At 41.4% G+C, this 26,285-nt stretch overlaps 2 protein-coding genes across 6 annotated transcripts in view; one reads left to right on the top strand and one right to left on the bottom strand.

The window, feature by feature from the left end:
* Positions 1-23,162, top strand: part of LOC105834408 — a 61,751-nt gene extending 38,589 nt beyond the window's left edge. For 4 of the 5 annotated variants that reach the window (XM_036290480.1, XM_036290479.1, XM_036290478.1 and 1 more), the window contains 3 exons: positions 19,051-19,111; positions 19,429-20,822; positions 21,089-23,162. In XM_036290480.1, coding sequence (XP_036146373.1) covers positions 19,051-19,111; positions 19,429-20,822; positions 21,089-21,526 — 1,893 coding nt within the window. In that variant the 3' untranslated portion in view covers positions 21,527-23,162. Of the gene's footprint in view, positions 1-4,900; positions 7,048-16,076; positions 16,598-17,153; positions 17,361-17,477; positions 17,646-19,050; positions 19,112-19,428; positions 20,823-21,088 lie in introns of those variants that run through there. The other variant, XM_012676862.3, reaches the window with a different exon arrangement.
* On the bottom strand, positions 23,160-26,255 carry LOC105834409 (glucosidase 2 subunit beta). Its single transcript, XM_012676865.3, has 2 exons — positions 25,133-26,255; positions 23,160-25,050 (listed from the first exon to the last, which is right to left on the bottom strand). Exons 1-2 carry the CDS (start codon positions 26,046-26,048, stop codon positions 24,392-24,394), a joined length of 1,575 nt encoding a protein of 524 aa, XP_012532319.1. The 5' UTR covers positions 26,049-26,255; the 3' UTR covers positions 23,160-24,391.
* Between the last annotated feature and the right edge of the window lie 30 nt (positions 26,256-26,285).

The following is a 26,285-nucleotide window of genomic DNA, read 5'->3' as shown; positions in this document are numbered from 1 at the left end:
TCAGTTTTCAGAGCTATAAAAATCGCGCTGTATTGCAGCCTCGTTGCCGCAATGGTATCGTCGTTGCTGGAAAGTCAATGGGCTGTGCGTTGAAAGGGAAACTGAATTTCAGAGGCCAATTAAATTGTTATCAAAGCGTCACGGCTTACGGTGGTTGAAATTTTTATCAAACAATTTCAAACGCAGTCTTTTAAAAGACCAATAAATATTAATCGATCGCTCAAGGATCTTCGAAGATTGGAGAATACAAAATGAACGTAGTAGCGTGAAAACGTCATCGCTATATTTTCTCGAATTAAAAACTTTATCAGAGCTCGAATAGAATCGTCGAATCTAAGGTCTTTTCTTTGTACGTTTCATATTTTTTCCACGTTAGCGATCGATCGTCCAATGACACGAACATTAGAGATACGTTAGAGGCATTAGTCATAGGAGTGGGAGGGGAGAGGGGAAAACGACGTTTCGATAGCGAACGTAGAAACAAGCAGAAGCGAGAGACGGCACGTAATAACGGGGGGCACGATACGAAGTTTACTGTTACTTGGCCCGTGGCCTGGCAGCGGCGCATGGATCAACACGCCGAGCGTTTCAATGCCCCTCGCTCGCTGGCGTGCTTTCATCGTCGTGACGGACCGGCAGGCAGATCGGGGCGATACAATACAAAATGTATCCTAGAAAAAAAAACATACCGCTGCGAGGACAGCGAACGTATCAATGGCATAAATTTCGGATTTACCGAACCATCGTTTATCAATCCGAAGTCTATTCTCACTCGGCAGAAAATACACGAGTTGTCATCTCTATCATATCGTTCAATCCCATAAATATATCAACACATATTACTTAGGGCCGATTGTCCCAACTTCTTGGTAAACTTACCTACCAGATAAGCATGTGTCTATCTTCATTTCTTTTCTTAAATAAATAAAGACAAATATGTATTTATCTAATAGGTAAGTTTACCAAGAAGTTGGAACCATCGACCCTTACAGGAGTAAATTTAAATAGGTGATTTTTTTTTTATTTTTTATTTAATTACGCGCGCGAACTTGATACATATTAATAAATACATGATTTTTCATCATGTACTGAAAGAAAAAAAAATGCAAATATAATCTAACAATAATTTATAGTTATTTTTAGTACCAATTATATATTTATAGTTGTTACAATAATTTTAATTATATTTATTACTATTATTATTATTACGTGAATAGTAAGCGAATTTTTAACAGTGCTATAATTATTTTGCATTTACTAAATAAAAATATTTATTTTATTGCATAATGTTTTTATTAAAATTGTTAGAATATGTAATAAGATTTTTTATAGTTGATAGAAATATAAACGTAATATTATTACGAATGTTATAGCAATAATAATTATAAAAATGAAGCTCTTGAATATAATTATTTTATCAAGCAATTATAGTATTAAAAACTTTTAATTTAGAATGCCTGATTTTGACAGATTATTGCTTCTTATCTGTTTATATTGTACATGTTAAACGATAATCGTCTTTATTTATTATATCATTATTTCCAATTTAATTGCCATTGTTGGCAATTAGATAGTGTTAGTAAAGAAGTGCACCACTTGAAACGTGCGCCAGTAAAATGATTCAGATCATCGTTATTGCGGGCAATCGGAGATGGCAGCACTCGTACACTCAAGCCTTTAACTCAAGCCGCCGCACATGCAACAGATGCAGCATTGTACATGAAAGAGGCCGCTAGCTTACCTTCCATCGCGATTTACGACCAATCGCCATTTTGACGCAATAAAACTTCCCTCGGAAAGCCACAAAAATGGTAAATCTTTTTGCAAAATTATCTCGAATAATTTTGGAAATAATCTTTTCCAAATCTTTAAGAAAAATTTCGCAACTGCATTAAAATAAAATAATGATTTAAAAAAGATACGGAAAAAAACAAATATAATGACTCTTTCATATATAGATAGATGTTTATAAGTAAGATAATTTTAAAAACAATCTTATTTTCTATTATTATTCTTACAATTGACAACGGAATAGATTTTTATTATTATCATTCATATTTGTTCGCATTAATAATGTCTAATATAATAACTGCAGTTGTCGAATCGTTGAATTTTCAATTCGATTCAATTAAGTAACTTCCATGATACACATACGCGTCCTTTCATTCTCCTTCTCTTTTAGGCGCTTTTTTTTCTAAATGTAGTCTAAACGAACTCAAGAGAGATTATATAAAACATCACAATGTTCGCGTCGATGTCCCGAGTGTATTCGAGCGAGTAAACTCTTATGCAAGTGGAAAACGAACCAATGTTTTTTATTATTTTTATTTTTTTTCTTATCGTTGATCGACGATTACATGACGCTTCTCTTTACGATCTTTCTTTCTTTCTTTCTCTTTTTCACAATATTGCAGACTTGCGTCATAAATTTATCAGACACTCTAGGAGGATTCTCGAAAAAAAGAATGGTTTTACTGAAATATCTATTAAAAAATTTAGAAAAGTACAGATCTAAAAGCAATTTTTTTATTTTTTGCACAAAATAACTATGCAGAACATTTAAACTTGTAGCATTACGAGCAATGCTACAAGAAATTTTGACGTTCTAGCGACCAATAGCTTGAGCATTTTACACGATTATCTTGCGAGATTTGTATCTACGGGCTAAATTTTTAAATATATTTAACGTTCTTTTTTTTTCACACGGAATTACGTTATTCATGACATACTGTACCGCAATTCCGAGACTTTGGTATTTTATTTTTGCGCTTTCGACTCGTAACACTGCAATCTTTAGTGAAACACGCGCCGTAAAGCGCGCCGTTATCGCGATATAAAAAGTTACCGAGCTGTTTCCAACGCATTTCGTTATCATTCAAATATCATTCATGCAAATTTCTTTTTTCCTCGTGCCGCGAATTCCGGGGGACGTCGAGTGCGACGTCGAATGCCGAAGTTCGTTGACTCGATGCGTGCGAGTTACCGATCCTTTTCTTCGAAGACAGACTCGAAGTTGACGAGCAAATAGACGGTGAGGCACTCGTGTAGACATTTAAACTCTACCGTAAACATACAAAATGTAAGATATATATATAGAATTTAGACATTAAATTTTCCTTTAAAATAACAAAGTTTTTACGAGAAGAATTCTTTTATTGCAGTAACACATATATAATATTAATACTACGTTATTTATGAAAAATAAAGTAATATTAATATTATATATGTGTTACTGCAATAAAAGAATTCTTCTTGATGAGTAGCTTCGGATAATTTATTAGTGACAAAAGCATAAATAAATGTCTAGAAATTCTTTTTCTCAGCAAGAAGGATATTTAGACAAAGACATAACTACTATAGACGCGAACGCTGTAGCGCGACTTTAAATCCTTGCGGCAACCATCGGGTAATGAAGGGTCGTTAATCGAATACGATGAATCATTTCGTCTAGGAGATTTGCAACTACGTGTCGCTTACCTCGTTTCGCGAATGGAAATGTTGCGCGTCATCGTTTTTTTCTTTTTTTTCTTTATGTCCACCGTTTCATTCACATTACGGAAATAGTTTTCGGATAATCGACGAGAGATTTATGGAGGTCATGCGGCCTCTAATCGCGGCTTTTACGGTTTGACATTTCGCGACGCGAATCCGCCAGAGTGTCGGCGTAAGCCAGTTTGGTATTTGCCTGGCATTTGTTGTGCGATTTGCCTTTGCGTCGTGACATGCAAGGCCGAAGAATCCTTACAAATCTCTTATGGAGGACTATAATAAACCGTAGAAGCTACAGTCACTTGCCTCTTTTCAAATATTATTTTATCACGATTGTCGCAAGTTTAAAAAAATCGGACATTGATTAATATTATTTTTGTCGGAATAATTTGGAATTTAGCAATTTGATAAATCAGATATTTACGTAATTGGTTGATATTATCTGCTTTGGAAAAACAATCATCGAATAGGGAAAACGGATGTATGAAAGATTTCGAATTGTTAATTATTTATTGGCAATTTATTGACGCTTCTGTAATTTAGTAAATCAGATACCCACGTAATTTGTTGGTATCCGCTTCGAAAGATTAATAACTGAATAGAGGAAACAAATATCAATAAAAATTTTAAATTATTAACGCTTTTCTCACGCAAAGTAGCAGTAAGCATATTTATTCGCAGTAATTTATTCGTCGCGTATTCCGTGTTGACTTTCCGCGTACATTCAACACACCTTATTACCATACTTTGACGTCATGAAATTTATTGCCATTTGATTTTACGCGCGACCGAAAGGATACATTTTATTTTCCCGTCGATTCGTCTTGCCGCCGACATAAATTCCGATATCAGGGATCGGACTCGTTTCAGTAATTTTCCCGATTTTAATAAATCTCGCGTCCCCTCCGGCCGTTTCACGACGAAAAAAAAAAACATTACGAAAGTATATGGATGATTCGTGTTCTCCCGACAATCGCGAAGCTATACGAAAGGCTCTCGTTTTAATGTCGGGAAAGGAGCAGCGATTGTAACCTATGTGATCTTGGCACCCGACTTTCATAAAAAAAATTTTTTTAATACGCATTCGATTGTGCCCGGTTTGTACCCGTTTGTACCACTTTTTGTTTGGTTTGCACCTCAAAGGAGTAAAAGTTACAGGGATTTAAAAAATCGTCAGCACCCCATTTTGAGATACAGTAATCTATCAAGTGCCATTCGATTAAGCATCGTTTGTACCTGTTTGTACCACTGCCGGTTTCGTTTGTACCCCTAAAGGGGTGATTGTACCGAATTTTTAAAATAGGGGTTGCTATCTTTGCCAATTTTGAAGATAAAACAAGTAATACTTTCTATAATTTAGAAAATATTTCTTATTTGAAATATTATTTATTTTTTATAAAATATGTTATTGGTACTATTCGAATGAATATTTATTTGAGTTAAGCATTCTTTTCTGCAAGTGCATAGGTTTTCCGCAGGGGACCACTTATTGGGGCAGCCGACACCGCCAAGCTCTTCCGCGGGTATAGCGAAAACTTAAAAAAAATATTTTTTATGAAAGTCGGATACCAAGTTCACATAGGTGCGATTGTATAGGTGAATGGTCGGCGGAAAAGAAAATAGACCGCTTTGCAGAAAAGATATCGACTTGCAAAATTAATTGCGACAAGAGTCGCGCCTCGTGCAAAACGATTCCGATCGGCGCTCCGTATCGGTTACTCGGTTACTAATATTACCACGCCGGAGGGCTTTAAATTTCGTTCGTGCGTAACGAGCGGCGGTACACAAGCTTCTCCGATACGCGCGATACGACACGAAAGTCGACCGGTTGTTGAAAAGAAAGAATCTGTTAACAAATTGCGAAACACTCAGAAGCCGCCTTCGCCTAATCGCCCAGCCGATAAGATCGCGAGGAGGTCTAAATGAGCTCCGCGATACTGCAGGTACATTATATACGCTCGTTGTGAAATCAAATTCAGGACAAAGTAGATAAATTTTCGCGAAGACATAACTCAAGCGCCCCCGAAGTTCCGCGTTGCGCTGGTGGTAATTTTTCAGAGTGACTCCGCTTTACTCTCTCCTCCGCATGCCCTGTCGGACGGCGTTAGGCGAGAGATGACGAATGGAAGAGGCGATCTCGGGCAGAGAGCTTTCGTACTCCTGGCTCCGGCCAACAGCTGGCAAGCAGGGAGATGGGTAGCACCGTTAGCGCGCGACTCGTCCGATTCCCTCGTAGATCAGCCTTCTCGATCGTACCTCGCCTCTCTTTATTTCTTGTCAGGGACCATTAAGTCCTCAGGGACGTACGGGACTCGACGTCGTACGTCCGTCGGAGAAATCACGTTGGCACATAAACCACTCGCGACCCGACCATTGATCTTCACCATTAATGATAGATTCTCGATTGTAGGGCCAAGTTTTTCTTACGAAAAATTTCACGACCAAAAGCATCAGACATTTCGCAGTTTTTTTTTTTTTTTTGTACATGTCACAGTAATGAAATAATTTCTTGAAATGTTTGGAGTTAAATTCCGAAAGTAAATAAGGATTCAGAAACAATAAAACAGTGCTGTATCCGTCGATTAAGAAGTTAAGTTTCTTATAAATAAACTATACATTTTTATATCTTCTTTCAAAATGTGTATTACATCGTAAACTAATCTTATGTAGTCAAGAAACTAATTGTCTGGGCACTTAATACAGAAATTTATTTTGTATAAAATCATATTCTGTGTCCAAGCAAATAATTTCGTATCGTATAATTAGACATATCTTCTAAAATAAGAATTAGATTTTAGTCTGCAAAATGCAAACGCGATTTTCAGATTTTAATTAACAAAATCTGTCAAGAAATATAATTCGTATAAACTGTTTTTTTTTTTTTTTCGATAAAAACACTTTCGAGCCTAATTCTTAAAACAGGCACGAACCGAACGTGCCTCTCGGGCTTCGATTACTTTCAATCGAGGGAAAACTCAGCCGTAGGAGAATTGTAGGCGCTATCGATCTCTCCTGGCGCAAAATTCAACGCCGTTCGAGCAGAAAACATTTGTGGCGCATTCGTGTTACGTTCCTGAGACCTCCACCACTTGGTCTGACCGGCACTTACCACTTCTACTGCCGTCGAACTCGACTCTCGGGACGAGAAGCCGGGATCCGCGCGACTCGGCTCAGTCAGTATCGTACCACGACGCGTTTTCCGCGCGCGCGACACGAGCACTCGGAAATCACACGTTTCCATTCGCGTTATCCGTCTCGAGTGAAGGGCTTCCCGTTACGCAAATCCCGAAGGTCAGCGGTGTCAGTCGTTCAGCTGGAACCGATCGACGAGCGAACCGCTCTAAAGCGAAACCGCGCGCTCTCCTCCGGCGTGTCGTTTCCAATCGATAATCCCATCGTTGATCGCGTGCCCGAGAGTGCTGTAGAAGAGAAAGGGCCAGAGATGTTGCCCGTCACAGAAGGGCGGATGTGCGCGCTTTCGTCCGACCCGCTGACACCGTGAGAAGTCGAGGAGTGTCGCCGGAAGGGATTTTTTTACGCAGCTCCGTCACGCTCCCGGTATCTTACGCATTGTCAAGCTGATAACTTGCAATTGTACGTACGTGTTTCGTGCAATTGTACGGCGATAGGATATTACACGCGTGCGGACACCCGCGGATAATATCCTATCGCCGAATTTCGCGTTGGTTCGGAGCTCCCCTGTCTCCCTGCACTTCAATATCTGTCTCTTTATATAATAAGATAAACGCGAAATTTTTCGCCCGGTGTACTTCACATTTTGAAATACTTTTATATAAAAATTCTCTCTGTGTTGCAAACTTTTAATAATTATTTTACATAATAAATATTTGCTCGCATTCAAAATCGACATCAATCTCCTCTTATAGTATTCAAATGTGTCGACGTTCTCATTGCGCAATTATTCCGCTTGTTACAATGCCGCAGTTTATTAATCATCCTCGTGAAATTTGTTATACAAGCCGCGGCCGGAATAGATACTACGAGCCACGCAACGATCGTCTTAATAACGATCGAGCGCCGAACGAACAAACGAACTCTCGTTGTCGTTACGAGCGAACGATGGAAATTAGCGTGTATACTCTCGTACTTCCTCTTTTCTCGCATCGCTTAGCGAACGCACTCATCGGAACCGAACTCTCGCGCTCTCTTTTCTTTTTCTCTCGTATACGGATTACTTCTCGCGTGCTACGTTCGAGATCGATTTTCCCAATCGTAGGGGGAGGGGGCCAGCTGATCTCCCGTTTCCCGATCCGTTTGGCCGATCGTGCACGCATACTCGGAACGATATCTGGGATCTTATCTCGCGCCGTCTCTCGCACGGTCGATCGCGCGCAACTATACTCTCCTTATGCTCGCCTTGCGTCAAATTCAGTAATCGTAAGTCGGTCGGCGTATTCGATCCCGTCGTGTGCCTCGCCGCGTCGTGGAAACTGCGTCGCTATCACCTACGGTAACATCAACGTTAAAGATACTTAATAATTACGAATGATAGGATTCAAGTATCTTTTTAATCGTCTCCCTGGCTCGCCCTCGATTTGCGATCGTACTTTCAACTGGAATGCAAACGGTATTTAAGATAAAGATATACAAAATGTATTTTACTAAACTATTATTACAAATACTGGAGAATTAAACTTTTGGAAATTGCATTGTTTTATCGTTATTAATTCTTGTAGATTCCGAATTTACATTCTTATAAAAAAATAGATAAACGTTGCAAATATGTAATGCTAATCACTAGAAAGTTATCACAGTTATCACAGAAGATTATAGATAAGCCTAACGTTTCAAAATCAAAAATTTTTTTACAAAAATATGATCGATACGACAAGATAAAAGTTTTTAATCGCCGCATATTATAATTGAATTTTTTAATAATAATTTATTGCTTTACATGTATATAATATTGAAGATTTTATCTAACTGCTGCAATTTTCGCAAAGATCTGCGAAATATCTTTATAATTATTTTAACTCATGCCGTGTACGCGCGTCCTACTTGATTTTATTAATTTATATTACAGGCGCTTGTTTTAAACCTTCCTTTTATCGTTTCTTTATTTTGCATTTGTGTAACGATATCGTCATTAGCTCCGTTACGGTTGAGCAATTCCGCAATTTCTTACGTTTCTGGGTCGAACTACAGTATCGTAAGTCTTCTGCATCTATTCGATAATATTCGTTTCTCTCTCTCTCTCTCTTTCGATGTGCTGCCGACTCAAATTGCAATACACGCACGCGCGTGCCGTATGTATGCAAATGCAAGATGCAGCGTGTTTTCTCATCATCTTTCACTCGCCAACTCTATTCTGTGCAATCTCGCATTTACGAGTGGTACATTTCCGAAGACTCGTATCTCTCCTTAATGAGGATAATTTGAATTAAGAGGAACAGATTTCCGCTGAATCTCTCATGATCTGTTGAATCGTGTCAGATATATATATTTTTTAAATTTATATTTTAATGTACATGTATTTTGTATCAAGTTTAAATATTATAGAAAATGATAATATATTTTTAGCGAATATATTATTAATTGTTCCATGAGTTATTTACCATAAATAAATAAAAATGACAATACATTTAATTACATTACGTGGTGTTACAAATTTAATATTAAATTAGTTTTTTATTAAATTGCAAATATAAATTAAGCGGATTTTAATTAAAGCCAACCTTTTAGCGTATAATCTCGATCTTTTTATCAAGTAATCTTACCATTTAACGAGTTGCTTTTTTGTTGTTAATATGAATAATTATTGATCGTAGCCGTTTCAATTTGTTTCTCAATTTGCGAGTATAATATGAGTCGCTTAAACACGCGATTAGATTAGGCGGAATCCGCAAAACTCGGAATCGAGTTGCGCCTTATTAAGAACGGAAGTACGGGGCACCAACCGATATCTTATCGCGTCATGCAATTCATTGGCGAGTTTACAATTAAAGGTAAACCGCTGACGGAATTATTAAGTCGAGCCTGGAAGATTCGGCCGGGCAGGTGCCGGGTGAAAACCTCTTCGAAATTCGCAACACTTTACGACCGCGCCGTGCAACAACCCGCCGCCGTTATCCTGCCGTAAATGCAACGCTGTTTAATTGCCGCATTGTTCATTCGTTGTATTAACCGCCAGCAGCCCGAGTTAAATGCCTCGTCCGTAATTTATATAACGAGCGGCGATCGCCGGTATCTCTCTCCGGCGATCTACCACTTACTTTCTTTATACATACATACAATACGTATCTCGCTTCAAGGGCAGATGCAGGTGCAACATCGCACACGAAAGCCCTGTTCCGTAGTGTTTTTCTACAACGAAGGCGAATCTTACTCTCTCGAAATCGATATTGCATCACTATGGTCCCTTCAATATTCAACACTGATTATATTATCACGAAAAAAAAATTTGCTGTTTTTATAAGAGAATTTTCTGATTGATTTGTACCTTCCGATATTTTCGAGACACCGGTGTGATGTACCGATAAAATAAATCTGCGGCACTCTAATCGTCTTCGCGAATGGAACATACAGGATAATGTTAAAGCATAACGAGCCTATCGAGACGCGCATAAATCAAGATCGCGACTTTTTTCAAACTGCCGCGCGGTAACACAATATCTCGGATAACTTTCCCACGACATCGTCCCCTCACAGACCTCCGTAACGTCTCAGTTTCTTCTCTCCGCGTTTAATTTCTCCAAATCACAGATGCGCGTCCTATCTTCGATTTCTCGTCGATGATGAAAAGTATCGGAAAGCCGAGCCTCTCGTATTTACTTTCCACTGTTCTCTCTCCTTCTGTCTCTCCGCGTCTCTCGATCTGAAATTATAACCGACTCACAGAGTTCCGTCAAACAAATCGATTTTTTTTTTACTGTATTTTTTCCCCGCTGTTGCTATCTCGATCTCCCGCATGCGGCGAACGCACGTTGAGTCCGCGTCGCAGAAGTGCGGGAAATTCTGGCGGAATGTAAATCACTCTGCGGTGATGTTTCGTGTCGCTATCGCGGACGTGCGATCTGCGAGAGTCAGTCACTTTCTTCCTGCGGATGCGTCTCGCGTGAAATGGCCCGTTGTTTATGCACCGGAAAGGCTAACAAACCTGCCGGACCGCGTGTAAATTAGGAACTCGTCGGTCGGTCAATTCTAAAACGCGAGATTTTGCCCCGTTCAGTGATTTCATTCGTGATTCGATCTGCGAGAAACTTTAAACTTGATGTAGCTTGGAATAATCCGGTATATTTCTGCAACTTAATTGGAATCCCGTATAATATTGTTTGTATATTTTGATGTAATCGTTCCTCTCGTTTAATAAAATATCATGTACCAAGTTTTATACAAGTTTAGTTTGTACGTATTTCAATAAGATTCGTGAAAAATTTAGAAAGGAAATGTATGTCTCCAAATGTAGAATATCTATCTTCAATCGCGACGCATATATTGATAACATATCTGCCAATTTAATTTAGTTTTCTCCCGATTGGTACTTTAGATTGCACTTAAATTTTTTTAGATTATATCGTCCAAAGATTAAAAGTATTCTTCCATGCAAAATAATCTCCAGTTAAGCTATACATAACTGTATATTTTGAACAATATATTAGCGAACTACGTTTCTCGAATATCAGAATGTGTAACTGTGCAAATGACGTTTGAGTTTGTTGTGATTCGGTGAATGTGTTTTATTCTGTGTTTGTATGGTACATCAAAGGTATGTGCCGCGATATGTTATCGGAGGGAAAACTGATTTTGCAATTAGAGATGTATGCTTCACAATCAGTTTTATTTTTAAAAAGCATTTATTATAGCTTTAATTATTTTTTGTATCGATATTTAAATATTGAAGAATAAACTTTAACTAAATTTTTTATTACTTATGTAATATATATTTTTTAGAAGAGAGATCCGTCAAATTAATTAAAGCCTTAGACACACGTAAAAGTTTCTGATATAATTTTATTCATCTGATAATATTCAGTTACTGTAATCTTGATAATAGTTAATTAAAATAATTTTATCGAAACAATCGCATTGACACACTTTAAAAATAATTAAGTTATTTTTCTCGATTCGAAGAAGAAATTCACTTTGATTATGTTCCCCGATTGACAGATTTAATCGACAGATCGGAAAAGAACGGAAAAATATGTGCTACATGCTATAAAAAGCAGGTGAACCGTTAGATTTATTAATGTCGCATTAATTCTAGTCGTGGCACGATGATGGCGAAATGCATCGTGAGAACTAGGTGGACCTTAAACCGTATTCCGCGTGTCACTTACGAGCAACTTCTCTTTCTTTCGAGAAACGGGTTTCTCGGGACATGCTAGAAGCGTGACCGCGACTGCAGCGTGGAAAGAGGAAAAGAAAATGTTCGCGTGGCGCAAGGATGTAATCACCGTTTTGTTGTGCACATAGAAGTTGCAATTACGGTACTTCCGGGCGTCTTTGCATTAACAAAAGTCAGAAGGGGGTTGCCCGCAACCTTCGACAAAACGGTGCAAATCTCGATAATTCGCTGTATTTCAATTAACTTTTTATTTAATAGCGTATAATTTACAAAGAGATTTATATGCGGCTTCCATTTTTTTAAACTCACGTTTGAATACCGATTCAGTTATTCGCGGCCGAAGCTGAACTAACTCAACTGCGATCATCGCATACGTACGGCAATTATACAAGCGTCGAGATAATGGAGGAGAAATTAAGATAACAATTGTTGAAACTTTCATTCGCGCTTTTTTAAGCGTAACACCTCTCATACATGCAGTTTGGATTCCTCTCTCGCGGAGGTTTCCATCTCTAAAATCCAGGTTTCTGTCCATAGCTCCAACGCACGTTCGTTTCGCGACCTTTCAAGCGCAATTGACCCGCATAGCTGTATTCCCTCCTCTATTTTATTCTCGTCCCCTCCTCCTCCTCCTCCTCCTCCTCCCTCCAATTTAGTCGGCTTTTACAATGCCGCGGAAATGCGAGCGCGGCTTTCGCGCGTGGCGTGCCAGATTTCCAACATCCTCCTCTCTTGTGACGCAAAATCGCGCGCGCGTACGCAGCTCGACGCACCACACACCGCATTTCATGGCATTTCACGTCGTTGTTCCGCGCGAGATACCGCACGGAGATATGGCAGAGGAAAGGAAAGAAAACGTGGAAGGGAAATGTACGAAAAGTCGAGGAGCTGAAGAAATCGCCCGACGCTTATCCCCCGCGCGATTTTTCGTCTTGCCGCTTCGGCGGAAGCGCGGCGAATAAATAACGAAGGCGGCTGGTAGCGCGCGAATGAATTCCTTGTTCCGCCCGTTTTATTTCATTCAGTCCAGGTAAATAATATCCGAGTGATATATCTCGCTCCACCGGCGCGACTTTCACGCGGTTGCTGTTGAAAGAGGGAATTCAGTATCACACAATCGCAATGAGATCTCTCGCGATTCTTCTCCCCTTTTCCCCCTTCCCCTCGCTCCCCTTTCGACTCGTACCCGGCGCGCAATTATTTCTAACGATGCAGACGACGAGAGAGTACCTCTCCCAGACGTTAATATATATTTTTTCGCGTTTCTGCAACTAATACATTTTTTGCGGAACGCGATTAATAATGCATTTTATTCCGACGAGGCGCGGCCCCGTCCGCGTGCATCCGTCAGGTGCGCTCGCAATTGCTGCCAGGCGCTGCTGCGTCCGCAAATTACAAACGCGATTGCACGCGGGAGAAACCAAGTCGGACGTGGAAGTGTAGAGGTCTCGATCGAGATGCCGGCGAACGAGAGAAAAAGTTACGGAATCGCCGGAGCGTAAAGCAGCCTCTTCTATCCTTTAATTGCCGTACCGCGCCTCTCTTCGTACGTGAAAATTAACTTCTTCGCGGACGTTTAACGCTCACTCGCGACTACTTGAGAAAATTGTTGGGAGTTTTGGATTTCTTCTTTCGAAAAAAAAAAAAAAAAAAGAAGCGGAGTTTTCACGCGACGTTTGCACGACGGTGAGGTATTTTCGTAGCGTTTCGCGGTGCTAAATTGCGAAGAAACGACAGAATTATTCGATCGTGTACGACTGACTTGCAACAGCTCGCGTCAAGGGCCAATAATCTCGAAGATCGAGATGCAGTTTCTTTTCCACGCTTCCACCGCGGCGAAACATTTCTATCCGGTCGGTGGGCAAAACGCAAAACCGAAAACGACGCTCCCCGCCGGGAACGCTGAAGTTCGCGCCTGAAGGATTAACAAATGCCGGAATTACGCAATTGCCGTAATTATCGATTGCGACACGTAAAAAGGTTCTGCCTTGTTTAGCCCGTTTCCTTGGAGTTATCGACTCTACTTTCTCTCGGCCGCGTAAAAAAATTATTGTATTCCGCAATATCCGTTAGTTATGACACGTGCAGGCGCGTTTGCTTACGTGTACTTACGCTTAGAGCGCAAAGCGTTTATTGATGGATAGGTATATCAAGTTTACGGAATATCGTGACGCGGACAATCGGGAATAATGTACGGCTCTGTACTCCGTTCGCGCGCGCGTGTGTGTGTGTGTTTGTGTGTGTGCGTCTGTACGTATTCATCACGTAGCTTGTAATTACGATCCGAGATGTCAGATTGCTCTATTAAGTCAGCGCCATCCGTGAAGTTACTGGATTAAGTCTGATCTTTCGTAAATCAAATCACTTGGTGCCGTATAAATTTTGCACCTTAGAATCTCGTTCCTTATTATTAACGCGATCATACTTGTTTGTATGATGAAACGCAGCAACCACTTAATTTAGGAGGAGATAACGAGTTGTAAAAGTGAATTTTATAATTAAGCACGAGAGCACGCGGTTTTCAAGTCCATTCGGAGTGAAACCCGACGAGCTACGTCGAGGCCGCGGTATTTCGATTCCCCCATTGTGTCACGTAGCGCGCGATGTTATAACAAATGTGAACGCGGCCGTTTAGCGATTGCGCGAGAGAGCGAAGAATCACCGCGGTGTTGTGCAAATAACGTGGGCGATTCACGTGGGTCGATTCCTCGATCCGAAACGGCGCGCGCGCCGTCTACCTCCTGGTACGACCTGGCGAGGAATGAAGAAATCGAAATTCGAGTTTTTTTCCCACGGCGCTCGCTCCCTCGTTGCAAAATCGAAAACGCGCGAATGCGTCTGTCCCTAAAAGCTGTAGAAGACTGAACCGCGACGCATTTGAAGGAGGCGGTCGATCGACTTCTTAATCGATTATACGCGAATTGGAAAGCGCGTCTCGAAGTTAATTGGCGGCCCGACACTTTAGCGTTTTCACGGAATCGACTCGCGGGGTGGAGGAAAAAAAGGAGAAAGACTTGAGTTATTTATAGAATTTTCGAGGTCAGCGCGACTATTTGACTTGCGATCGCGCGAGGATAAGGAAGACGTGGTAGACCGCACGACGAGAGAGATGAACGCGTGGGAAGCGATCGGGATCGCGATGGGATCCTTATAGGTCGGTGAAACGAGGACGAGGTGCTCTGCCTGCGTTGCGGCTTGGCTTTGCCCGTGTGAAAGGGGGTGCGCGCGTTAATTGCGAAAAACCAGGTAGCCCGGCCGGTTGGTGTTTGGTATTCGTTAGCGCGACGAGCCTTAATTGTCCGTTCTCGGCTAAATCCTCGAATCAACGCCGCGCGCGGCGAATCTCGCGCGGTGGAGAAAATCTCATTGACGCTCAAATGGAAAAACTAATTGAGAGAGCGAATAAATCTCCGCCGCGTTCAGGATTCATTCGGGGAGCAATCAGGGAGCCGGCGGCGTGACGTTTGTGCATTCCTCCGAAGACACGCGTGGAAAATTGGATTCTTACGCGGCCGCGCGGAAAGTTAATCGAGATGACGAATGAAGTCGCAGCAGCTGCGAATTCGGTGTGAATCCGTGAGAATTAGGAAGCATGAGCGGTGACCCCGTTGAATTCCTCCTTCGGGATAAATCGTGGAAAACTTACTGCCGTTTGAATGTAGAATTAATTGATTTAGATACGAAATGAGGCCTGTTCTTCGTCGCTGCACTGGTGGAATAAGTTAGAATAAGACTAATATTTTTTTTCTCATTCTAACTTATTGCACCAACAATTCAGCTATCAAGAACAAATCTATGGTCGCGCAGGAAATCTTAATCGTGAATTTGTATAAAAATGAAGTGCCTATTTATATGATAATTAAAAGAGTCATTTGTCTTTGACACGCGTATGAATTCAATCATTGCCGCTTGAACAATTTATTATAAATTAAAATAAAAGATATGAAGTCGCGCAATCACACGTATAAATTGACAATAATTAGAAAAATGTGACGTCGCGCGTGGGAAATTTCATCGACATGGTCGAATGGAAAATTAACTAAATTAATTGCGATTTAATTCCGTGGAGCATTATGATTGCGTTCGATCGTAAAATTAATTATTACGGATCGAAAAATCGGAAGTACGAGCCTGACGTAAATGCAGGCAATTGCAAAACGTACCGTGGCGACACGAGAGAATTTTTAATTGACCCTCGAACGGCCGGCGATAGATTTACGGCGATTAGGAGACCGATTAGGAAACGTCCCTCTGTTTTGACCAAACGCGCGTGCTTCCGCAGTCGAAAGCTGCATATGAGTCGCAGGACGGAGCTACGAGGTGCGACTACGTGAAGAGGAGGAGGAGAAGGACCACCGCGATCCGGTTACACCGCGCCTCATCATGGTCGTGTCACATCGCGAGTCGAGCATATCGTCGAACATACGGGCGATAATCGAACAGCTGAATCTGAACCCGGTGGAGAGGCGACGGTTGATCGACAAGACCAGGCAGGGCGGCAACCCTGCAAGATGCAAGAGCTTCCCGGACGGGATAGTGGTGGAGTCGCAGGCGCCGAAGATCAGTATCGGCGTTTACGGGTGTAAGGACCGGGACGCCGACTACGAGATACCGAGCCCGATCGGCAAGACCGCGATCGCGGCGCGGAAGATCGAGATCGAGCGGCCGAGGTCGAAGACAGCGGAGACTCGACAGAGGTTTTCCACGCACAAGAAGGAGGCGCACATCGCGTGCCAGGTGAAGAGAGACGCGTCCGCCGCCGCGCCGGTGAGGAGAGATTCCCGGGCGGAACACGCGAACGAGGTAAACCGGCGATATCGATCGCGATCGCGCGCCAGGATTCGCTTACTGGGTTGCCCGTTGCCCCTGCCGAGAGATAATTGCCAATCGTAAGTTATTCTAAATTTAATATTCGAGGGAGAGAGACAACAAGTCTACTTGGTCTTTTTTTTAATCTGCGATAAGGTATACTTAAATCGATAATAGACTTGATATGTGCGATAAGTCCATATCTCTCTTTTTGCATATCTATATTTATATCTATATCTATATCTACATCTGCATTTGAAATGCAGTATACTAATCAGAAGTATTTTTGTGCTTGAAATATCTCACGTTAGATACAATCACCTTAGATACAGTTTCTATAAATATTAAATACCGCACAGAATTTGAAATCAAGCAAGTCGACGTTACAATGTAGAACAGGCACATTATGGATTTTGATTGCAAAATATTTTAAGTGCAATGGAATCCCATTAATCGAATCCTCGCGCGAACGAGACGAGAGTGCAGATCGATCGATCGCGCGATAACGCGGTTAGTACAGTACTTAATCCGAGCTGTGTGGAAATCCAAGGGCAAGTTTGAGTGCCAGCCGATAGTGTCGATCGGATGCTTCGTCAAGGATACGTTCTTTAACAAGGATACGTACCTTAACAAGGATGAGAGCCGAGCGAGATCGACGGCGGCGGTGCCGACGGTACCGATGAAGATCCCACCGAAAGGTCAACGGGCGGCGATGAAGGGGGAGCACGTTGCACGAATCGACGTCGGCACGATCGAGGTAATCGATCGTATGATAAATACGCGGTTGTGTTTTAACGCTCTGACGTTAACTTTAATTGCGCGACTAACAAACGGATAATCAATGTAATGATCGGTCTGTGTACGGCTCTGTAAGGACAAGGTCGCGGACGCATCGGCGGTACCGATCAGACCATTGTACAAGATCGAGGATCGTCTCAGATCGTGGCAGCCGGATACGGCGACGAGTGTCAGGATTCACTTAGCTGCGAGGGAACCGACAGCGATCGCGAGGGAACAGGCTTGCGTCGAGGACGCGGTCGAGGTAATCGATCGTTAGCGACTTTCAAATATTGCCCTAAAACGCTAGATTTGTAAGAGAAATTTATTGATATCTATGTTTATTTGCCGAGTCAGCTTTAATACCGATTTGTACTTTTTACAGAAAGATAACATATACATATAAATATTTTATTAATCTAATAATTCACGTTAAAAGCAACGGATATCTACATTTTATATGTAATATTATTATTAATATATATTTTTAATAATCATTTTTTAATATTAATATTGATTAATTTATATTAAAACTATTAAGAATATAATACAGGCGATTTATATGCTCTCTCCGATGAAGGATTGTCGTCCTGGATGCTGCACGAATTTTATGAGAGAAAGATTTCTTTAAATTTTTAATAAATAGTTTTGTTCGATTATTCCGAAACATATATTTTCTTTTTTTAAATCAATTTGATACACATTTCTTTAGGTTTAATAAAATTTCTTAAAAACAACGAAATATATGCTTTGCTATTTTTATTAAAAATCTAAAGAAATCTTTCTCCCAGTGGGTGTACGACGTACAAATAGCTTTAACGACTCGAAAATGACGTTCGTTCCCACTGCCCATTCGTGCTTCATATTACCGTATAATATCTCTCCTGCCTGCACCCACGTGATGATCGAAGGATCGCGTGAACCGCGCGATCATCAGCGCAATTATGCATCGGTTAAGGAGACGAACGATTCGAGCTCGTCCGTATCATCCTTTCTCCTCGCTCCTCCTCGCGCTTCTCTTTACAGCGCGTGTGCGCGACAGCTCTCCTTCTCTTTCGGGAAATGACTTCAGCACCGAAAGCAGGCGGCGTTGCACCTGCGACCGGTTTCCAAAGCCGATCGCGGTTAAGTAGCCGCGCCGAGCACTCGGCGACTCGACTCGCACGGTGGCCAATACCGTTAGAGACCGACCAGGCGACGTGCTCGTTCTGCCTGGTTCGCTTGTCGAGAATTATCGGCGCCGGTAACGGCGCCGAGAATCACGTTATGTCGTACAAAGTCTCTCCTCACGTTCAGACAAATCAATTAACAAATCGATAACACGATCGAGACTTATACTTAGGTTTAGATTTATAAGAAATTTATTTTTAAACTTGCCAGGGAACATTTTTTACATTTTGTGCTTTTTTGAATGCTCCTCATATCAATTTTATTGATAACGAACAGGGAAATTATAATTTGTAAAGCGTGTTTTCTTCGAGCGGAGACTTCGGGAATAGCAGATCTATGAAAATTCAGGATTTTTTGCAAACCTTTTTCTCGTCTTTATTACAAAACTTTCGACAATCTAAACGAGAAATCGGGGAATAAGATTCGTTGACAGTGTGTGGCAAACTGAAAAAATTAGAGTTTAATTAAATAATAAAAGAGATTTTGTTTTTTTAATTTAGAATACGAGATCAACGAAGGACTCGATTGATCGAATTGTTCCGGTGGCCAAGGAAGATTTACGTAAGTTCTACAGAAAAATGTTACAATTTCACAAAACACGAGATAATAGTAATTTACTATACTGTCTAGTTACAATCTATAAGTTTGAATTAAATTGAAAAATTTAACCAAGTTAAATTTTCTTACTGTATATCCTTCACTTTGCTTCACAAATAAATTTAATATTAATGATTTAATATTAATTATTATATACGTTAACGCGATGTAAGTTTCATAATAAATTTTATTTTATGAATTCTCCTTTATATTTATCATATTGTCATACTTTACACGATGATAATCTTAATGAATGCAATGCTCTTTTTCTCACCTAACAGCGGAACTAGAAAGCGCGAGCTTGAGTCACACGGCGGCGCATCATCGGATCTCTGTGCGTCCGAAGAATCGGCGACCACCGCGTCGCACGACCCCGACGTCGACATCAGCCAACGGTGCCGCGCCCAGCTCGCCGTCGATACCACCGACCATCGCCGAGGACACCCTAGATAGTCTGGACCCACAGGAGCAACAACCTCAACCGAGCAGCAATGCACCGTCACCGACGGAACCGCCTAAAGCCATCGCCGTGACCAGGAAGTCGTCAAGCCGGTTGTCTCGCAACTCCGACATCTTCGAAGAGTTGGAGCTGAGGCTGCCGCGAAAGGCGAGCGCGACGTCACTATCGCCAGATAGTCTGGATGCTACAACAGCGTCGCGAAGCAGCGCTGAGATGACCACTGCTATCGAAGAACAGCAACCGGAAGTCAGATGGATCACCAGGAAACCATCTAACCGAATATCCAAGGGCTCCGAAGTGTTTGAGGAACTGGAATCGAAACTACCGCGTAGGAGATCCTCGTCGAATCGATTGTCCAAGTCACCTGACAGCTTGGATTCGTCTCCCGGTTGGTTCTCCAAATCTACCGAGGAGGGCTTTGACAAGCTGGCCGAGCACGAGGAGACCACGAAACCGGTGGCTGCGGTCAGGAGACAATTGTTGAATCCGATCTCGAAGTCTACTGATCGCGTTTCCAAATCGTCGGATAGTTTGGAAGCGATCGAACCATTGACCAGCGACGACTCGATGGATCGGCGACGAAGCAGCTTTGACTTCCGAGCGCGCAAAAGTTCCAAAGCGATGTCGTCGGAGAGTTTTGACCTGCTTGAGCAGAGCAGCTGCGTCGGCGAGGAAATCGGTCCAGAGTTACAAAAGAGAAGCAGCATTTCCGATATCAATTTATCGCGCGGAAGGAGACTGTCGAAGAACATCTCCAAGTCGTCTGAGAGCTTTGAGAGAATTGATATGAGCGATATGAAGGACGATGTCGAAGCAAAAGTAATACTGGACGACGACGCGTCGAAAATGGGCGGTAGACGATCAAGCAAGAGAATGTCCTCGGAGAGTTCGGATAATTTGGACATAGAGGACAGGCTGGAGAACAGAAGGGTCAGAAGAACGCCTAAAAGAATACCGAGTACCAGTTTAGTAGACGTACTAGTTTCTAGAGATGATCAAGAGGGAGAGAAGCGACCGACTCCTACCAGGAAACCATCGAGGCTGCAAAAATCCTCTGAAAGCTCAGAGCTAGGTAGCACGGACACCCTTGATTCGGAAAAGAGGAACAAGTCGTCGGAGAGCACCGAGACACTGGATAGTCTGGAGAAAGACTTGGAACAGGATAGAAAGGAAGAAGAGATCACGGACAGCGTGATAGATAGGCGCGAGAAAAATGTAAGAGAAGAGACAAAAAAATTATTAGGATAATATAAATTAAGATAATATCTTATCTAAGAAAAAATTATTTTAGTTAACTGAATAAATTTGCTCGAGATTAACTAATTTTTTTATTAGGCTTCAAGCTAATGATAAATTTTACTATAAGTGTTAGAAAGAACTTTGTATATGTAAGTAAATAGTTTCTTTAGCTATATTCTCTTCAAGTATTTTCTTAATAATTTTCACAATGATAGAGAAATTAATCTCTAATGATTTTTCAGGATTCTTGGTCTAGCAGGAACGTACCGGCGACCGATTCCGATCAAACGTCTATTGGAGACGATACTGAAGACTCCAAGTCGCTTATTTCGGCTGACAATAAATACTATTGGCGTCAATCTTCTGAGCCGGTATCTAAGGAGAACTTAGGAGAACTCCAACAGTTATTGGCCATCACAATAATGACTAGGGTGGCTGATAACGGAAATAATCAACGCGGCTCCGTCATCTATCCGAAGAAGAAGCCAGTGAGCACATCACAGCCATCGTCACCGGTGGCTAAGCAGGAGGACACGAAGATGCTTTTCGACAATCTACTAGTGAGCAATAAGAACGACGAAGATTTGCAGAACATGCTCAACGGAAACATATCGGAGGTGTCCACCGACACCAAGAGCTTTAAGGAGAAATTGATCATGTTCGAGAAACTTGGAAAATGAACACGTCGCGGTAGAATGATATGTAATCGTTTCTTCTCGATTTATTTTCGATTCGCTTCGTTAGCGACTGATGCTTGATGCAGGAAAAGAAGACGGGAAACGATCTCGTTAGCGCTTGGTAAATACGCATGTTGTAGATTAGCATCCTCGCTATTGTTATTTGGATCACGAACGGAAACAAAAAATCGAGGATTAGATGCAGATAATTATTTTTCTTCTTTGGTCATCTACGGAACTTTAAAATAATGAAAAATCGATTTTCAATAAGTTATTATATGAATAAAAGTAGTAAATCGAAAAACATTATTTTAAATATACATATATATCTAGAGAGGATATAAATTTTTCAAGTACCAAAATGAACGTTTGGTATTTAGATTATTTCTAAATAATTTACTTGCATATTTGTATATAAATTAATCAAAACATAATCATAACGGTGCGGTATTTCTAACTTCGAAAAATCGAAAGAAACTTTTAGTTCACATTGATAATAATCGGCTGTGTCTCGTCGTCGGTACATTTACTGGAAAAATTAATCTTATCCGACGGCATTTTTCAACTTTCGCATTCATATTTTTTTTACACGACTGAAAACTCCGACACTTGAGATTATCTGATCGCATGTTTATCATCACGGAAATGCATTCGTGAATGCGCGTACATTCTCTCGTAGGGAGCTTTGTTTCATTTGCAGAGATAGTTGTACAATAGTCTAGTAGAGATGTGATCCTCTCGGCGTGATGCATTTATAAATACCGTGTATTATCCCGTGTAAATACAAAGGAATAGAAAAGTTATGCGTTATCACCTTAATGATTCTGAAGAAAACAAATATATATATAAATATGTGTTTATATATCACACATCATAGTATTAACATTGATAAATGTAGAAGAGACATGAGAGGTGCAAACGTTTGACGGTCTAAGAAATGTTACGTGTGCAATTGTATATATTTTCGATACCTTCGAAAAACTCTGTTTATTCTATACAAGAAATGTATCAATCTCCCATACGAATTACCCATAAGCTGCCTATATGTGGAATGTATAATTCGAATTATTACAAAATGGGTCTAAAATTCCTCTTCAATGAAACATATTATTAAATGATTTATATTTTATCTCAATTTAAATGCCTATAAGAAATTGTTAAAAGGAACAAAAAGAGGAAAATTGTGAAATTGTCAATAGTCAGCGATAGCATGCAATCACTCAGTTTTTTTGCTGATCTAGGAGGCGTAGAAAAAGTATGGAGCATATCGTTTTACACTCGTCAAATTTCACAAGAAAAAAATGATTTTTAGTAGCCTTTCAAGTGCCTTACCGAATCAATCGAGAAATTGAATCTATATATGTCGAGTATAGGAGAACGTTGTATCAACCCCTTTTCTTCCTATTTTTAGTTGTTTAGTTGATGAACGTATGTTTCGGATCCCGAAAGATGCAAAGATCGTCTCTTAGAGTAAAATAGAGAAAACTGGATTTAACCACCATGTCACTGTGTGTAATATTATGTAATAATATACAGAATATAACAAGAGAAATTCGACACACAGCATACATACACGCGCGCATTTACACTAAACAGATTTTCTTTCCATTGATGTAAATAAAGCTGCCATCACAAATTACGGCTCGACAATAGAATTTCTTTCTCTCTTTATTACATGTACATCTCACAGTATTGCGCACACGTATACGTACGTGGCGCATCCTTAAAAAATTACAAAATCACCAACTTGAGTGTATAATACGGAACATTAGGACACAGTCTGGCTAATCGAATACCGGAAAAGGTGCGCAATTTCTTTTCCCTTATATGTACCAAGTGATACATAGTACATTTCATTTACATTTTTTTACGCCAGCCACAATATTACTTGATTTTATTCTTAGATCATATAGAAACGCTTTGTGTACAAAAAGAGGAATGTGTAACAGCAAGTTTTTTTACACGTTGGCAATGAATTCGCGCGTAACAATGATCTCTTTCACAAAACAGGATAAGATTCAGGATAATTACTCTTCGAACTTTATCACTAGCAAACTTCGTTCAATACTACGACGTAAAGACTCCTCGGATGCAAGGACGAATTATCGATCACGATCATAATCGTTGTAATTTACGTAGCAGCACATTTCAGCAGAAATCCAAATATATTTTTATTATACATTTGTCATTCTTGTTTCAAATTACTGAAGTTATCAAAATGTATATGTCCAATTTAAATAGTATATATCCGCGTATCATATTAAATTGATCATGAAACTTTATCAATTCTCTTTATTTTATTAATATATCGCGAGGACCGATGATATGCAAATTAAAATTAGAAATTCAAATCGGTAAAATATACGGTGTCGACGAAATATAACGATTTCGAATGGTCCATGATTTGTTAACGTGAACGCGATCGAGTTTCTTGATCAAGCTAACACATGACTAGGCTGTTGATAACGTATTTTATCCATAGTAACAATCTTATTTTATCTTTGAGGAGTACAAAATTTAATACATAAAAGTACGGCGAGCGATAACGCCTCGAAACTTTTATGACATTCCGTGGCCTAAGTTTATTGTAATAATTGGTTGTTACTCCGGAAACAAAAAGAAAAGAAAAGTGAGGTATTGAGTCCCAATCCAAGAACAAATATTCATTGAAATAAAGATTACTAGCTATATTACTAATCGCGATTGCGTTGAAAATATTTGCAAAAAAATTTTTTAATTTTAACATTATTTTATCAATCCTTGCAACTCGATACTCGGCTTTCGCACCCGATCAAAAGAACGTAAGTTTTGACATTCGCATTTGCGTGTACGGTCAATCGCGTTATTTTACTAATAGATCAAGTAAGTTTACAGTTCGTCATGCCTATCGGTCTCTGTCGCACTAGGGTTGCAAAGCGCCGGTGTGGAGAACTCCATAGCATACTCGCAGCGATTCGGCTCCGTCACCGATATGAGCTTGTCCTCCGTTCCGCACGACAAGGTGACAATCGTGGAACGCGCCGGACCGTTCCAGCAAGTGAGGCCGCGATCATATTTCATCTTGGTATATTTGGCACCTGGTGGTCCAACCCATTCGTTCCAGTTGCCCAAATTGACGCTACTACCGCCAGATTTGGACCTCTGAGTCGCCATGGAGTATAGACACAGTTTATAAATGTACTCCAAGTCCGTGTACTCGAAGCACTCGCCATCGAGTGACGTAAACACGTCCTCGGGCCCGTAATCACGTTCTGTCTTCTCCTCTAGCTGTCTGATTTCCGACTGCAGATCGTTGATGGTCTTCTCCGCCTCCTGGAAACGTTCGCGAGCGCTAGTAGCCTCGTCGATAATCGCCTGCGTCTCCTCATCGTACTGAACTTCTGGTTCCGGTGGTTCCTTTTCGTGTTCCTCTTCAGGAACCTCCTCTTCTTCTCCATCGATCACCTCTTCTTCTTTCTCGTGATCCACGTCTTCGGCAGGCTGTTGCTCATCGAGCTCTTCCTTATCCGTTGCTGCTTTGAACATACCTGCAATTACATAACAAAAAATAAACAGTTTGCAAAGTTTAAAAAATAAAGATAAGCAAGCTTTGACGCGCGCGTTATTTACCTTGCTCCAACATCAAGAAAGGCTTTATGTTTGCCCACGCAATATCTATGAATTCTTGCAGAGGGATTTCCTTCTTATCGCCGAGGAAATACAGTGCCTCCTCTTCTGACACAACACCATCCCTGTTCTTGTCGAACGTCACCCTGGTTTGTAGCTCTACTATCGTTACCGTACCGCTGGAATCCGAATCCAATAACTTGAAATAATCCTCTGCTTCAATGACGCTCGAGTCCTCTTCCTCTCCGACTGGTTCCTCAGTGGCAGATTGCTCCGTTTCAGCGGGCTTGTATTTTTCCAATGCCAAGCTCTCCAATTCCTCTGCCTGTTTCTTCAGAATCTCCTTTTCCTTCTTGATCAACTCCGCCTCCGTATAGTCCGTTCTCAGCTTAGCCAGACGCGACTGATGCTCCGTTTTGATGGTCTTGCCTCTGGCGACCAGCTCCAGACGCAGCTTGTTACCCTCCCGTGCCAACTGCTCGGCCTTCTGCTGCTCCAAACGCGCCTCTCGACCTAGCTCGTTGCAATTGTTGACGCACTCCACCCTGGACGCGTACTCGTCGCTCGTGTCACAGCAGTCGCACACGCCGTCGTTTACCCAAGACGACGGTATGTAGGCGGGCTTGTGTCCGGTGTTCTCGCAGTAAAAGAAGCCGTTGTCGCACGCCGCGGTCCCAGGCTCGTCGCTGCCGTCCCCGCAATCACAGTAATCGTCGTTCACCCGGGTGAACGGTATCAGCCGGCTACCATCCAGGCACTCGAAGTCGCGATCCGGCCGGTACAACGGGTTCTTCGCCACCGGTATACCGCGTATCTGCAGCACCCCCGAGCCGGCTACGTGGCCCGGTATGTACGTGGCCAGGAATACGATTACCGGCACCGCGAACGCCAGGAGCCGCGACACCCGGTGACCGTCCATCCTCCGGCTCGTAGATCGGAAGTCTCTCGTCACTTAGGTCGGCTCACCTGTCGGGATTGCGATTGCAGTCCGGTATGGTCCAGTATTGTTCTTTTTGAGGTTCAAGTTTCAAGTACGATTACGAACACGACACGACATCACACTCGGCGCGCCACGCTTCTCCGTAGCTTCGGAGCTGATAACACGGTTGGCGCTACCGTCCGTTCCGTCCGATGGCGGCTCTTCTCTCCGCGAAGT

The sequence above is a fragment of the Monomorium pharaonis genome, chromosome 8 (assembly GCF_013373865.1).
Source record: "Monomorium pharaonis isolate MP-MQ-018 chromosome 8, ASM1337386v2, whole genome shotgun sequence".
Taxonomy (NCBI): domain Eukaryota; kingdom Metazoa; phylum Arthropoda; class Insecta; order Hymenoptera; family Formicidae; genus Monomorium; species Monomorium pharaonis.
This window is presented reverse-complemented; position numbering and strand designations above follow the sequence as displayed.